General features: G+C 40.1%; 1 protein-coding gene across 1 annotated transcript in view; it reads left to right on the forward strand.

The window, feature by feature from the left end:
* LOC127358628 (copine-8) overlaps positions 1 to 14,006 on the forward strand; it is an 84,139-nt gene that overhangs the window by 28,077 nt on the left and 42,056 nt on the right. The window contains exons 5-6 of the mRNA XM_051391874.1: positions 1,903 to 1,942; positions 7,747 to 7,823. Coding sequence (XP_051247834.1) covers positions 1,903 to 1,942; positions 7,747 to 7,823 — 117 coding nt within the window. The remainder of the gene's footprint in view (positions 1 to 1,902; positions 1,943 to 7,746; positions 7,824 to 14,006) is intronic.

Here is a 14,006-nt window from a genome sequence, read left to right on the forward strand (position 1 = left end):
GTCTGTATCTCTTAATAGTGTGTGTGTATGGATTTCAAAATAGTATGACATAATCAATATAAATCTACGACTTGTAGTACTATTACTGCTACTACTGCTATCACTAATAATTCTGAAAAGGAAAAAAAAAGAGAGAAAACCATGAAGAAGTTGACACTAAGAACTGGGTCCAGACTGAAATGTCTCAACAACTGTTTGATGGATTGCCTTGTAGAGGCATTCATAGTCTTCAGAGAATGAATCCTACCTACTTATGTGATCATCTGACTTCTCCTTCTCCTCTCCTTTTCCCAGAAGTGTTTGATGGATTGCCATGAAATTTGTATTTAATTTCAATATTAAATTTGATATTAAAGTCCCCTAAAGGGTCAATTCTACAGACGTTGGCGATCCCTTGACTTTCCCTCTAGTATCAGCCCTAGGTCAAAGCTTTACACTGTTGAATTTATCCGAGCAACAACTTGATTGATGGGCACCAAAATTTTAATCATCCATGGCCATGAGGTCAAAATTTAATTTTGTACTAAGGTAATACTTTACTTCATGACCACATACTTGCAAAACTAATTTCCATCACTTTCCCATCCCAAGCTAAAATAACATGGTAACATGCTAACATCATCGCCGTGAGTGAGCAAGTTAGCGTGCTAATCTGAGCATTTAGCTGTGCTTCTGTACATCCTCACAAAGCTGCTAGCCTTGTTTTCGACCCTTCCGTCACAAGTAGGTCCAGTGGATGATGGGGTTCGAAGGTCTTCTAATAATTAGTTCATTAGTTAATTTTTTATGGTTTGTCTCATCAGACCAGTGCTTCCAAACCTTTTTCCTTAAAGGTCCGGTCTGTATCATTTATCATTTCTATTGGCAGAAATGGAATATAATATTCATAGATATGTTGTCGTATGATCAGATATAGGCCTCCTGTATGTTTATATTAAGTTTTCTTACACGCCTTATAATTAAGAAGGCTTTGCGACCCCCATGGAGCTTTGGCGACCCCTAGTGGGGGTTAGGACCACCAGGTTGTGAACCAGTGACTTAGACAATAGAGACACTCTGAATGCTAAAAAAGTCATAAACACTGATTATAAGATATAATGTGATTGTCATGCTTCGTATTCAGATTAATTTAGAATCCTAATTACGCAATGAGCGTACACACACACACACACACACACACACACACACACACACACACACACACACACACACAACAAAAATATTATCCTTAACTGTCCTGTAAAGTAACTCAATTGTTCCTCATTTCTCCCCCAAACAATTACCCAGCAAAGGGCAATCCATTTTTAGTGGTGGGTGAAATGACCTGAGCTGTGAAATGACCTCAAATTTCTGAGTGAATGGCTTGTCTGATTGCTTCCCATTCTTTAGAGTAGCCTCTGCACGGGAGGGGCCATTTCTGGACAAATTTATATCTCTGCAGGTCTTGTATTTATGAGCAGGTGGAATGGAGCAATACAAAGTTCGACTAATATCCACACATACTGTATTTTAAAAAAATAACATAATAGCTCACTGTAACTCACACTAATGAGCAGAGATGGATACACAAAGGAGTACAATCGCTTATTTACTCACTAGCGCCGTGTTTCTCGCTTTGTCCTTGTCTTTTTCTCACATGCACAAACACGTTTACTCTCACAATCATGTGTATGACTGCCAATTAGTCCATTTAGTGTCAGTTTAATGGAGGATGCCTGTGAGCCTGTGATGCTGGGAAGTGGAATACCCCGAGCCTCTGGTGAGATCGTTGGTGACAAGCTGCTTGGCCCCATTACTGATTTACTCTGTCTGTAATCCCTGTCGTGTTCCCAGCTGAGCTCCTGTCACCCTCCATCGCTTCCTAATGCATTGACTCTCGCTCTATTTTCCTTTTTTCTATAGGTATGATGTTGACTCGAAGAGTGCCAACCTGTCAAAACACGTGAGTACCAAAACTTGATTAGGTGTGTTTCTGCGCGCACATTTAGGCATGTATGTTTGCATTTATTTTTTTTTATATCTGCAAACTTTCGCTGATTTCATTCTGTGAGAATGATTGCTGTCCTTTTCTATTACCTCCCATTAGCCTCATTTCAGCCACATAACAGTAATCTGGCCATTGCAATGAGTGTATTTATCCTCTACTGTAATAGCACATTCCCTGAACGGCCAGTAGTTAATTTAGAAATTAAATAAACATTGATTACCCCTGTCCACCCTGCTTTTTTGCATTGATAGCAGTGATTAGCATAACGGTAATTAACAACAACAATGCGATAACTTGTCTTTGCTGGCAAACAATAATAGCTGTGTCCTGCCTTCTGCATCATGGGGATTATCAAAGTAAAACGAAGGAGTCTTTGTCTGTCTGTCTGTCTGTCTGTCTGTCTGTCTGTCTCTGTCTGTCTCTGTCTGTCTGTCTGTCTTTCGATTTTTTTGCTGACTGTTCATTCGATCAACTTCACAGTTTGTGGTTATATTGCTGAGGAGCCAAGGAAGCACAGTGTTGAATGTGAAGTAGTTAGGATGGGCGGTTCTCGAGAAAGCTGAGAAACATCCCCCTGCAGAGCCAGAGAGCCCCTGCAGTCCTAGACCCAGCAGTTCCACACCCTCAGTTTTAGACGTACACATGTTGAAACGACAGTCTGTGACTAAGTTATACCCAGAACTATGTTGAGAGAGGGTTAATCTTAGCCCTTCTCAATGACGCTGGTTATACCTAACATTAGCTAATTAGTCCAGTGCATAACTCCTTGTAGTTTCCCCAACTATCTAACTTTTCGTTCCGAGTTGATACAGTTATCGTGCCACAAAATGGCTGTTTAAATCGACAAATCTATCACTGAGCTGCACAGCATATGTGTATCCTGAAGGTCTGTGTCGGTAATCTTGTGTACACATGCCTGTTTTCAGGAAATCGGCTTTTCATTGATATCTGAGACTTGTTTAGGCAGGTGTTTGCTGTGGTTGTAGCCAATACTGACCTGGACTGTCACTGTCTAATACAAGGAAATAATAGCGACAATAAAAATACAACAGCACCAAAAATCATGCTCACGTAACTGTCTGCTGATAAACTCCGGCTGTTACCTGGAAATTTACATTTATAGCTTCAGTGTCCGTAATAGGCAGTGTGCAGTCAAGCATGGCTTCAGCTGTCTATTTAGCAGTTGGCCACCAGCTGGAAGAGAGAACTGTGTATATACAATATGTATTTGTGTGAGTGTGTATGTCTGTAAAAAAAACAAATTTCAAGATACACTCACACACTTTTGTGTCCCAGTCTGCCACTGAGCAGAGCTGCAGACAACCACACTGATGCTTTGACCCAAGCCGACCTACTCCGGCCCAGAGCTCTTATCAGTGTTTGCTCTTCAGTGTCCAGCCCAACCAGTCCGCCCACATATCTTATGACATAGACACACGGTCACATGACTTCCTAGAGTGGTGCCATTTGTGTCATAAACAAATGGAAATAGGTGGGGGTAATTGGAAGAAACGGTTGGAGATGGGAAATGTGTGACTTGAGGCTTTAAGGAGGAGTATGTTATATTTGATACATTTCAATCCAAATGTCTCCATTTGTCTGTAATGGCCTACAGTGCTATTAAAAACCCGCAAATGGAAGACTTTCCTTTTTCCAACTGCTTTCTTTATATTTTACAGAATTGAACATAATTCGCAACGATACAACAGCAGACATGCTTTGTGTCCTAGGGCGATAATAATGCTACAGTGCTAATGTTCGTTTGCTGTCCACTGGAGATGAACGACTGCTACTTTAGACTTACAAAGCTAAGCCGAGTAAGTGAATGATCTTGTATAAGTGGAATATAGCAAAACATAAAAAAAAATGAATCAAATAAAAAACAATTCTTGCCCTGTCTGTGGGCATCTGGTTTGGATAAACAAATAAAGTCCTGTTCCCCCAGTTATGTGACTGTAAACTACCTGTCTATCTATGTCAACAGCTACCCTAAAAATTGTATTTATTTTTCCCTGGTATTTTTTCATCGAGCCATTTCATGACCTCAGGGGAATAAATGTAATAGGTGTAATTGAGGGGCTCTGTGGAGGCACAGAACACAAGGCTTGTATTTTCCGCACTTTCATAAAAGTCCCATGTAGCTGGCTGTAGAATCACAGGAAGTGGATTTTTTTTTGCCGTTATGCTCCATCACAGCCAACTGCCCTGCAGTATCATTAAGTGGCATCTGACTGAACGGTGCAATGCAATGCAAAACATTACAGTCATATTGATTTGGTGATGGTGTGTCATATTTAGACCTCTAACTACAAAAAATATATACTTTAGATTATTTTTGTGTATATAGTATACCATGATGTTTTTATTGATTTCTCACACTCAAGGCAATTGCAGAGACGTGAATCTTGCCAGAGATAGGTAATCTATCTCAGGCAAACATAAATCTGAGCTTTTAACTGATTTTTCCAAATACATTGTTTGTAATTTGTTCAGGTGCTTTGGTTTTAGAACAATTTCCATTTTGTCAAAAAATTTACTCTGGAAGGATTAAAGCCCCTGTCAAGTCTTTGAGATCATAACAAGCAAGAAGTTTGAAATCATGGGTTATACACAGTGTATTTGCCTTTAGCATAGAAAAGTGACATGAACATACAGTATGAAGAGAAAGTGAAGGAAGTTAGCTAGCTTTGATTTCAAGGTATATGTCAGGGTCATGTTTTCATGCCACATGATGTGACAGGTATTATTACATCCGTCTCTTCTAAATTATTACGAGCAGCCCCATCTAGCTGCGAGGCTGTCTCATGGTCATCATCTGCTCTGCACCTCCAGCAATAATTCATAGTGAGCTTTGGTTTTTAGAGTTGCAGTTTTAAGATCGCTGAATGAAAGCAAGCAAATGCACTGCTGGCATTTATTCCATCAGCAACATGAAGCGTAGAAGAATTGAATACTACAGTGAGAAATGCTCCCAGTCTCCTAAACGCACATTTATTCCCTCTTAGTTTCCCCTCAGGATGTTTCTCTCCTCACTTTTTTTTGTCTCTGTAGGTGCAATCCAATCCTCTTTTGCTTTCCTTGTCTTTCCCTCTCACTGTGGCATTCTGTCACCTTTTCTTTTCATTTGATTGCCATGCCCCCGTTCTCTCATTTTCGCTCTTTCTCGGTCTTTTCATTTCGCATTTCCTTCCCTCTCCCTCCGTCTTTCCTCCCCCTTGCTTCACTTTCTTATAATCAATAATCTCATACAAGAGAGAGAGAGAGGCAGGCATGTTGGCTCGGAGGCAGTGTACCAGCCTCGATCCAGGTCTCAGGGGGGACGAACCAGAGAGCCAATCCATTAGATGGTGTTTTAACATGGGAGCTGTAGGCTGCAGGCTCAGCTGGGAATCGGGTGAGAACGAGTGTGGAATATTGAGGGACAGGTCGGGAGAGTAGGGGAGAGATGAGACACGCTGTTCTGTTCATGAGATCACATTAATTCCTATCTCTATATGCACATAGATTTTGAACACAATCTAATTAGCCACCTTTTTTATAGAGGGTTTGACAGTTGTAGCTAATGTCATTGATAATAGGTAATGGATAATTTACTAATGCTTTATAAATCAGTTATAAGCAAGAATGACTTTTGGGTTGCCAAGTTGTGAAAAAAATCCTCCAGCAGGAAACTTTTCTTTTGATCTGTTTAATTCAGTTACAGTTCCCTCTAATGGACCATTTACTTCTGGAAATCCCTGCAGGGAATCTGCACTGATATCTAACTGATTTATGAAGCATTAGTAAATTAATTATGAACCAGTGAAGAAAAAGCTTGACATTATGAGAAATACACTTATTTGCTTCCTTGCCAAGAGTTATGTGAGAAGATTGATACCACTCTTGTGTCTGTACTGTAAATATGAAGCTGCCACCAGCAGCCAGCTAATTTAGCTTGGTGCAAACACTGGAAACAAGCGGAAATGAATTGAATGTGAAGCTACAGATCGGAGAATGTTAGCTTGGCTTTGCATAAAGACTGGAAGCAGGGGGAAACCGCTAACCTGGCTCAGTGTTAACTAATACAAATCTCCTCCCTTGCCTTATCTGTACAAAAAGGAAAAGGCTCTAGGAAGTCACTGCGCTCGTCCAACAAATAGTCCGACACATAACCCAGCACTTATCGTGTATTGAGTTTTTTTGTGTGGACAAATAACAAACAAATGACATATATAGTGTTAATTAGTGAACTTTTAGAGCTGCTGCTGGCAGATTATGTCACCTTTGGACAGCTGTTTCCGGGCTATCAGTCTTTGTGCTAAGCTAAGTTAGCTAGCTTCTGGTGGTAGCTACATGTTTAATGTGTAGATGTAAGAGTGGTGTCAGTCTTCTCATCTAACTCTCAACAACAAAGCAAATAAGCACATTTCCCAAAATGTCTAACTTGTCCTTTTAGCAATTATTACATCTTGTAAACCCTTTATAAAGAGTGACATCAGAAAGGACTTCTCAAAGAGCAGCATCATCCAGACTTTAGGCATCACCCTGCTCGGTCAGATTAGCCTAGCATCCAACCTGTTGAATCCAATTTTGGAGTTAATCAGTTTCCAGCTCTGCTACTCATGGATGAGAAGCATTAGTATTGAGCCCCTGTATATTCTCTTTAAAAGTCGTATCAATTATGTTTATTAACCATCTATATGTATCTTCTCACATTCCCCCTGAACTCCTCCTCCACGGTGGATCTCATTCACACCTATCAAACAGTCGATTTTTCTGGAACATTACTGAATGGAGCGACACCCACACAACTATCGTTTTTATGACATTATATTATATTATTTATATTTTTTTCATCCCATGCTGTTATATATTTAGTCATTAGCTGCACACAGCCAATTCTCCAATGGACCTCATGCTGGCAATAGCCGCAGTTGCTAGGTGATTTGTGACTTTACTGCTCAGCCCCTACATCATAGACAGTGGAAAATATCATAAAATAAAACAAATATTATTTCAACACTTATTGTGGCCAATACAAATGACAAATTAAAGTCACGTGACCGTCTGCATGTCGAGATAAATGAGCTAGACAGACCGACATGAAGCTGGGCAGATGGATAGAGAATAACAGAAGAGTCTAATCAATGGAGCAAAGAGAAGCCATTATGTAAGTGCTGCTTGGAGCTGATCCAGTCAGATATTAGAGACAGTGTCCAATAATGACAAAAAGTCTCACCAGTATGCCCCCCGGGGAAAGAGGGATCGAGATAGCATGTTTCTCTAATAGCTTTCATTCAATCAGAGAAGATGGTTCTGACATAGTTTGTGTGTTACAGTAGTTGTTTTGCATCCTTGTTTTTTTACGTTTTACACTGAGTAAGCTAATTGCGTTTTATGCTGATGCACATAGATTTCTTTCGTGTATGTACGCTCCATCTCTCTACCTTTCTGTCAGTATCAGCTGTAAAGTTTCATTATGCGATGGCGATTTAATTTAAAAGGAAAGTGGCAAGGGAGCAGAGTGGGGCAGGTGTGAGGGCTGGTGGGAGGAAGGCTCAATCTACTTGTTATATTATCTGTCAAAGGGGACATGGAGGTATTTGAAAGGGTTTGGCCCTGCAGGGTGGGCTCTGTAAAGATCAGGGACGAGGGTCATTTTTGTTTCTCTATGGCTGTGAGTAATTTTATGTCAAGTTTTGTTTTTTGTTTTGTGTTTTGTGTGTTTCAGTTGGATGTGTTTTTTTTAAATAAATCTCTCTCTTTCTCTACCTCTGCAGGATTTTCTGGGCCAGGCCTACTTTACTCTGGGCGAGGTGGTTGGATCGTTGGGCAGTCGCTCGGAAAAAGCTCTTGGGTGAGTAGGTGTGCCCATAGGTGGGAGTGTGCCAAGATTTCAGTAATTATCTGACCAATGCTGATTGATGGTTACAGCAAATTAAATTAAATGATTGTCAGAACTGTCAGGGATGCTTTTCCCTATTTAGTACACAGTGGGCTGACAGGGAGTTACTGTATCTGTATGTGCGTGTGTATGTACTCTGTATGTATTTTTTACACCTGCAGTTATTACACAAAGATTGTTCTCTGTATTTATGAAGGCTTTCTACCACTTGTGCCTGACTTTAACTACTTTAAAGTTAACTAAATAGCACGTTACATCTGCTATATTTGTTTAATCCATACAAAAACATAAATATAAACATTTCAATTTGATTGCATACTGACAATATTTCTTAGCCAGGAGCAGTGACTTCCTGAAGTCTTGTTGTCACCATGAGGTTGCCAGGCAACTATCGGAAACTCAAGGAAGTCACTGCATCCAGCCAGAAAATAGTTCCTGCACATAACTAACACCCCTGCTAAAACCACAACTCGTCGTTATTACATTTCCTTTTTTTTTGTACAGATAAACAAGGGAGATAAAACATGTCAGTTAGCTCTACAGGTTTTTTGCTAAGCTAAGCTAGTCACCAGCTGGCTGTAGCTTCATATTTAGTATACAGACATGAGAGTGTATTGATCTCCTCATCTAACTCTCAACAAGACTACATGTCAGAATACTCCCTAAATAATGTTCAAATTCAGAAGAAGCATAGCTGTGGTGGCTGCCGTAGGTGTTCAGTAGTCATTATACATGTAGTTGTTATGCATTATATTCACATATATATTTTTTTATTTATAAAAATTATAATGACACTCCAGGAGAATTATAGACAAAAAGATGTGCGCTGTTATTTGAAGCTTGCCTTCCTTCTCCAAGAAGTTTGGTAAATGACAGTCTGCCTCTCACCATCTGTGAGACTGCTGTAAATCCCCCTGGCTCTCTGAACAGTAAATGAATAACAGGGTAACTTGTTAACACACAGTGTGAAAGGCGGTATATCCATAAGCAAAACACGGAAATCCTACAGTTACAGTTCAGTGGATAAAAATGTGTATGAGGTGTCAGGTATAGCGCTTTAGAGCTGTGACATATGTAGATCCAACTCTGTATTGAAGAACACCCGCTGTCTGGTTATTGGAGCGACTTGAGCAGTATCAAGGGTGTATTCCTGACTTCTGTTTGTGGGGAAGCTAAGTCGGGGAACAGTGCACACCTACAGTTTTTTAATAAACATACACATGCAAGCACTCCCACACACTCGTGGGTCTTCATACACACACAAAGAAGCTTGTTACATTGATCGCGTTCATAAGGCTCATTAGGCAGCCTGTCCTCTGCAGCAGCACATATAGATTTCAATACCTCCATCTGTTGCGCGTGTATGTAATTTGTTTTTTGGTGTTTGACCCTAATTATGCTTTTACAAGCCGCTGTTGTTGTTGTACAAGTTGTCAGTACATCTGTTCACAAAGTTATCTGAAGTTACAAGTGAATGGAAATGATGATAAATAAGAAGCAGCTGTACATAATAGCTTAAGCCAGCCAGCAGTATTTGTATTTAAAACCTTTAGAGATTAATTTTCGTTTGTAGTCAAGTTTTTAGCCTTTTATTTGTCTAAAGTAGACTGAATTGAATATAACATGCATCACACATTAGGATAAATGCTGTCAGAGTGACCTGAAATTTTTAATACCAGTATGAAACAGTTTCCCATCTGGGGAAAAATGCTTCAGGCTCTAAGTGTGTTATCCATCCATTCTCCATCTACAGGGAGTAAAACATTTACATAAAGCAGATAACCATGAATAAGGCTTTTCATCTTTAATTTGTCATTGCTGATGTGCTGGAGTTCAGATTAATGACAGATGCATTAGATAATTTGTCAGCACACTAACATCAACACATGAATCAAAATCATTCTCTTGTGCAAACAGAGTGTGACATTCAGGGTTTTAAATGTTATATTTTGAAGCAATACTAAGGGGGTTATTTTAAATGCTAATGTAGGGATATCAGCATTTAAAAAATTGTTTTGGCATTAAAATTAGATGCCTAAGCTGATAAATATCTGTGCTATTTGGAGCATTTTTAATTGATCAGAATCTAAGTCATTTATTTTAAACCATTTGTGCTCAAGCTGCTTCAGCTGTCAACAATGCCCCTGTGCACTTCTATAAAACACATTGAGTGTTTGAATAAGTGATCCACTGAGCAGCACAAACCAACAGCCAGCAGTTTCAGAAAAGATATCCGCTCTGACAGGGAGCTGTTTTATTGCTTAGATATCGCTTTGCCTCTATTTCAGTGACATTTTGCAGGTGCACCGCATCTCTGAAGTGCTGCTGCTGGCCCAAATCTTCCTGCCACAACAGTTCCATACTGATACTCTCTACACACAGATATTTTACACTGCATTAGAAGAAAGCTGTGATACAGGGCACACACATAACAAAATTAATAGTGTACTAATAATAACTAAATTATTAAAATATCATAAAATACTTTGATCAAGATCAGCTGCCAAATCATTCATTAGGAGCCTCAATTAGGATACATCATCATCTACTTTTATCCATGATGCTGCTCCTTCGGCCTCCTTGGCTTCACTTATTTTCTCTCCCTCGTGGTTGAAGCCCTCTTGGCTTCCTTTCAACTGTGTCTTTTTAATCCAATTTGAAACCTAGATCAGCCTTGAGATCTAAAAAGGGGGCTGTGGGGGGAACATAACAGCCAAACTTGCATCTCTTCACTGAACATTGTCAACAACCTGGCAACCTGGGCGTTGGACCTGAGCGTGTTTGTGTCTTTTTTGTGTGCGCTCCCAATATTCGCTGTCATCCACTTGAGCATCAATCGCCACGGTGATTGCTGAGGCAGGTTTCCCACTCAGAGGGAAAGAGAGAGAGGAGGGGGGGGGGGGGGGAGGGAGGGAGGGGGGAGGGGGAGAGGGGAGGGGGAGGGGGGGAGGGGAGAGAGGGAGGGGAGAGAGAGAGAGGGGGAGGGGAGGGGAGGGAGAGAGAAAGGGAGGGAGGGGAGGGGGGGGGGGGAGGGGGGGAGAGAGAGGGAGGGAGGGAGGGGAGAGAGGGGAGAGAGGGAGAGAGGGAGGGAGGGAGGGAGGGAGGGAGCACCTGTTTGTCCATGTACAGTATGTGTGTGTGCACATGCTGATATGTGCACCATGGACCCCTCCAAAGTGCAAAACGATGTTGTCTACCCTGAAGTGCTACTCAAGAAACCCCTCCCTCCACTCCACTCTTGATCTCACACACACACACGAGCGCACACGGATGCCACACACATACTTTTTTTAAGGCCATAAATTGTCTAAAAATGTCATTTTAATCATGAAGGATCACAGAATAGGATGCATTAATGCTACTTATTTAAATATAAAATATGTTGTTCTTGAATGTTGAGCGAGTCTAGTTTTTTTAATTTTATTTTATTGTACTGTATGTTTTGCTTGGTTAAGGTTATGATGCTAAGTTAAAGACTGTATTGTCGAAGTACTGTGTGCTTAGTCTCAGAAGACTTGACTCATTCTCAGGATTATTTTTATTTTTATACAGTGTAGACTCTTTGCTCAGTCTCAGACTGGGGTGGTTTAGACAGTCCTGCTGAAATGTATGTGCACTGCACTAGGGCTCGGCAATAATATTGCATTGTATTTGCATCTGGTAGGAAAGGTTGTGTGAATAGTAGAAAATAGAAGCTCTGTACTTTCATAGTTGAGGAAAGTAGAGGCTGTGCAAGTAGAACGCAGGAGTTGTGTACTTTCAGGCTCTGAGAACATTCACTCTTTACATATTGTGCCATATTACTACAAATATATGCAGCTAAAAAAATCATGATTAATTGAAATGTTTTAATAGATTCATATATTCCATAATTGTCATATGGACCATTTATAGACCTGTTCTCACAGAAGTCATGACTGACTGACATGGTACAGAAATGGAAACGCTGTCAACATTTATTAACAACAAAGGTGCAGAGGCCACAGCTGCTACAGTCCTTGTCTTGCTGAGCTTGTGTGTGTGTGTGTGTGTGTGTGTGTGTGTGTGTGTGTGTGTGTGTGTGTGTGTGTGTGTGTGTAACTTCGTCAGACACACACCTGCAGCCTGACACGACAGGACATTTAACAATTTTAATGAGTGCTAATTACAGCTAATTACATTGTTCAATCAAACTCCAGTGGGCGTTCAGGAGTGTGTGTGTGTGTGTGTGTGTGTGCAAGAGAGAGACTGAGAGCAACAGGAAGCAAACAATGACAAGTACAGTATCCTGTGATGCATGGCTCCTGGCTGACCAGCAGTGTGCGTGTGTGTGTGTGTGTGTATACACTACATGTATTACATGTATCTATGTTGTCTGATTAATCTCAGTCCTGCTGGTCTGTTGCCCTTCTACATTTGACCACTAACTTCCTGCAATGAACATTCAGTCATCAATAATTCATAAAATAGTTTTATTATTGCAAGTTCTTCCTTTCTTGGAAGTTCTGCCATCTCGTAAGGCCAGTACAGAGTCATTATGGGATGTTATTTCTGTCTACTCTCTAGTTGGAAAGCTGCATTCATCTCTTACAAAAAATAACGTGTAATATTTTATTTCATGGTTTCAATTTAAGATCTAACTTAATTGCCATACATTTTTATATCACAACACTCACTAAAAACACCAGATGCTTGTTTTTATAATCATTTACATGTGAAAAGATAAAGAAGATAACAAAATTGTTGCAGTAATACTCCTTTCATTACCAGGAAACTGATAAACAAGAGAAGTGAAAATGTATGCTGTGTGCTGTTTAATATAATGTAAGCCGTTCACAACTTTACTAATACATTTAATATGGGATATCCATGGTTAGAAAAATAATTTGAAATTGAAAATAATTTCAAAAGAAAAAAAAAACACAGTTTAAAGGAATAGTTTGACAGTTTGGGAAATCTTGCTAAGAGTTGAGAAAATTGATACCACTCTCTTATCTGTAGGGTAAATATGAAGCTACAGCCGGGAGATGGTCAGCTTAGCATGAAAACAGTGGGAGACCTCTATAAAAACGACACAGGGGACTATTTCTTTGCTAGGCAGGAGTCTCTGCAGTTTACCTGGCAACCAAACAAACCTACCTTTGGACAGAGCCAAGCCAGCTGTTCCCCCTGTTTCCAGTCTTTATGCTAAGTCAAGCAAACCGGCTGCTAGTTATAGCTTCATATTTATGAAGATGGCATCAGTCTGCTCATGTAACTCTCCGCAATACAACAAATATGGAATATATGCATTTCCCAAAATACACTTTTACAATGTGGACTCGCTTGATTTTAAATGGTGACTAATGCAGTTAAGTTTATTTGGACTTTAAACCGTTCATAATTAGTTTTGCCAAAGGCTCGGCTCCTCTGAAGTAACTTTAACAAAAGTTCAAGTTCAGTGTGCTGCATGCTGAAGCTAATAAATTCCTTGGCTGTTGACTTTTTAACTTGAGAAATACATGAACATGTTACCTTGACTCATTGTTTGGTTATATTTGCATGAGAGCACTCAGGTTTAGTGAACACCACCTGAGACGTTTTGCAGTGAATTAGCATTTTATTACTGGTCACATTTTCACTTGAAGTACTGATGCTGGAGTTAATTTCAAGAGGAATTATTCAGTGAGGCAGTTTGCACTAAATCTTCTCTTTTCTCTCCAAGTCTCTATCTTTGTCCCTCTCACACTCGCCACCCATTCTGCCTCTTTTGTTCGCACAAACACGGCCTTTCAGTGTTCATTTAAAGTGTGTACGGGGTCAGGGAGGAGCCCAGGCAAACTATGGAGGAGCCAAGTGGGCTACAATTTTAGATACAAGTGAGCCAAGAAGGCAGACACACACACACAAAGGCTGATAGCTGTGAATATAAGCCTGATTGTAAGGATTTGTAAAGGGAAGACAAAGACACTCTATCTGCTTCTGGTGTGACATGGATTTGATGTCAGTGTTCCTTTTGTGGGAGAGAATTATGGTTATGAGTTTCCTTTTAGGGGAGAAAGTGTGTGATTGTGTATGCCTGTGTGTCAGGGCATGACCAAGAATAGATGGATTCTCATGGTTTTATAATTATAATTGATATCTCATTCAGGTATTCTCCCTTCATCTGGAATATAA

The sequence above is a fragment of the Dicentrarchus labrax genome, unplaced genomic scaffold (assembly GCF_905237075.1).
Source record: "Dicentrarchus labrax unplaced genomic scaffold, dlabrax2021, whole genome shotgun sequence".
Taxonomy (NCBI): Eukaryota; Metazoa; Chordata; class Actinopteri; family Moronidae; genus Dicentrarchus; species Dicentrarchus labrax.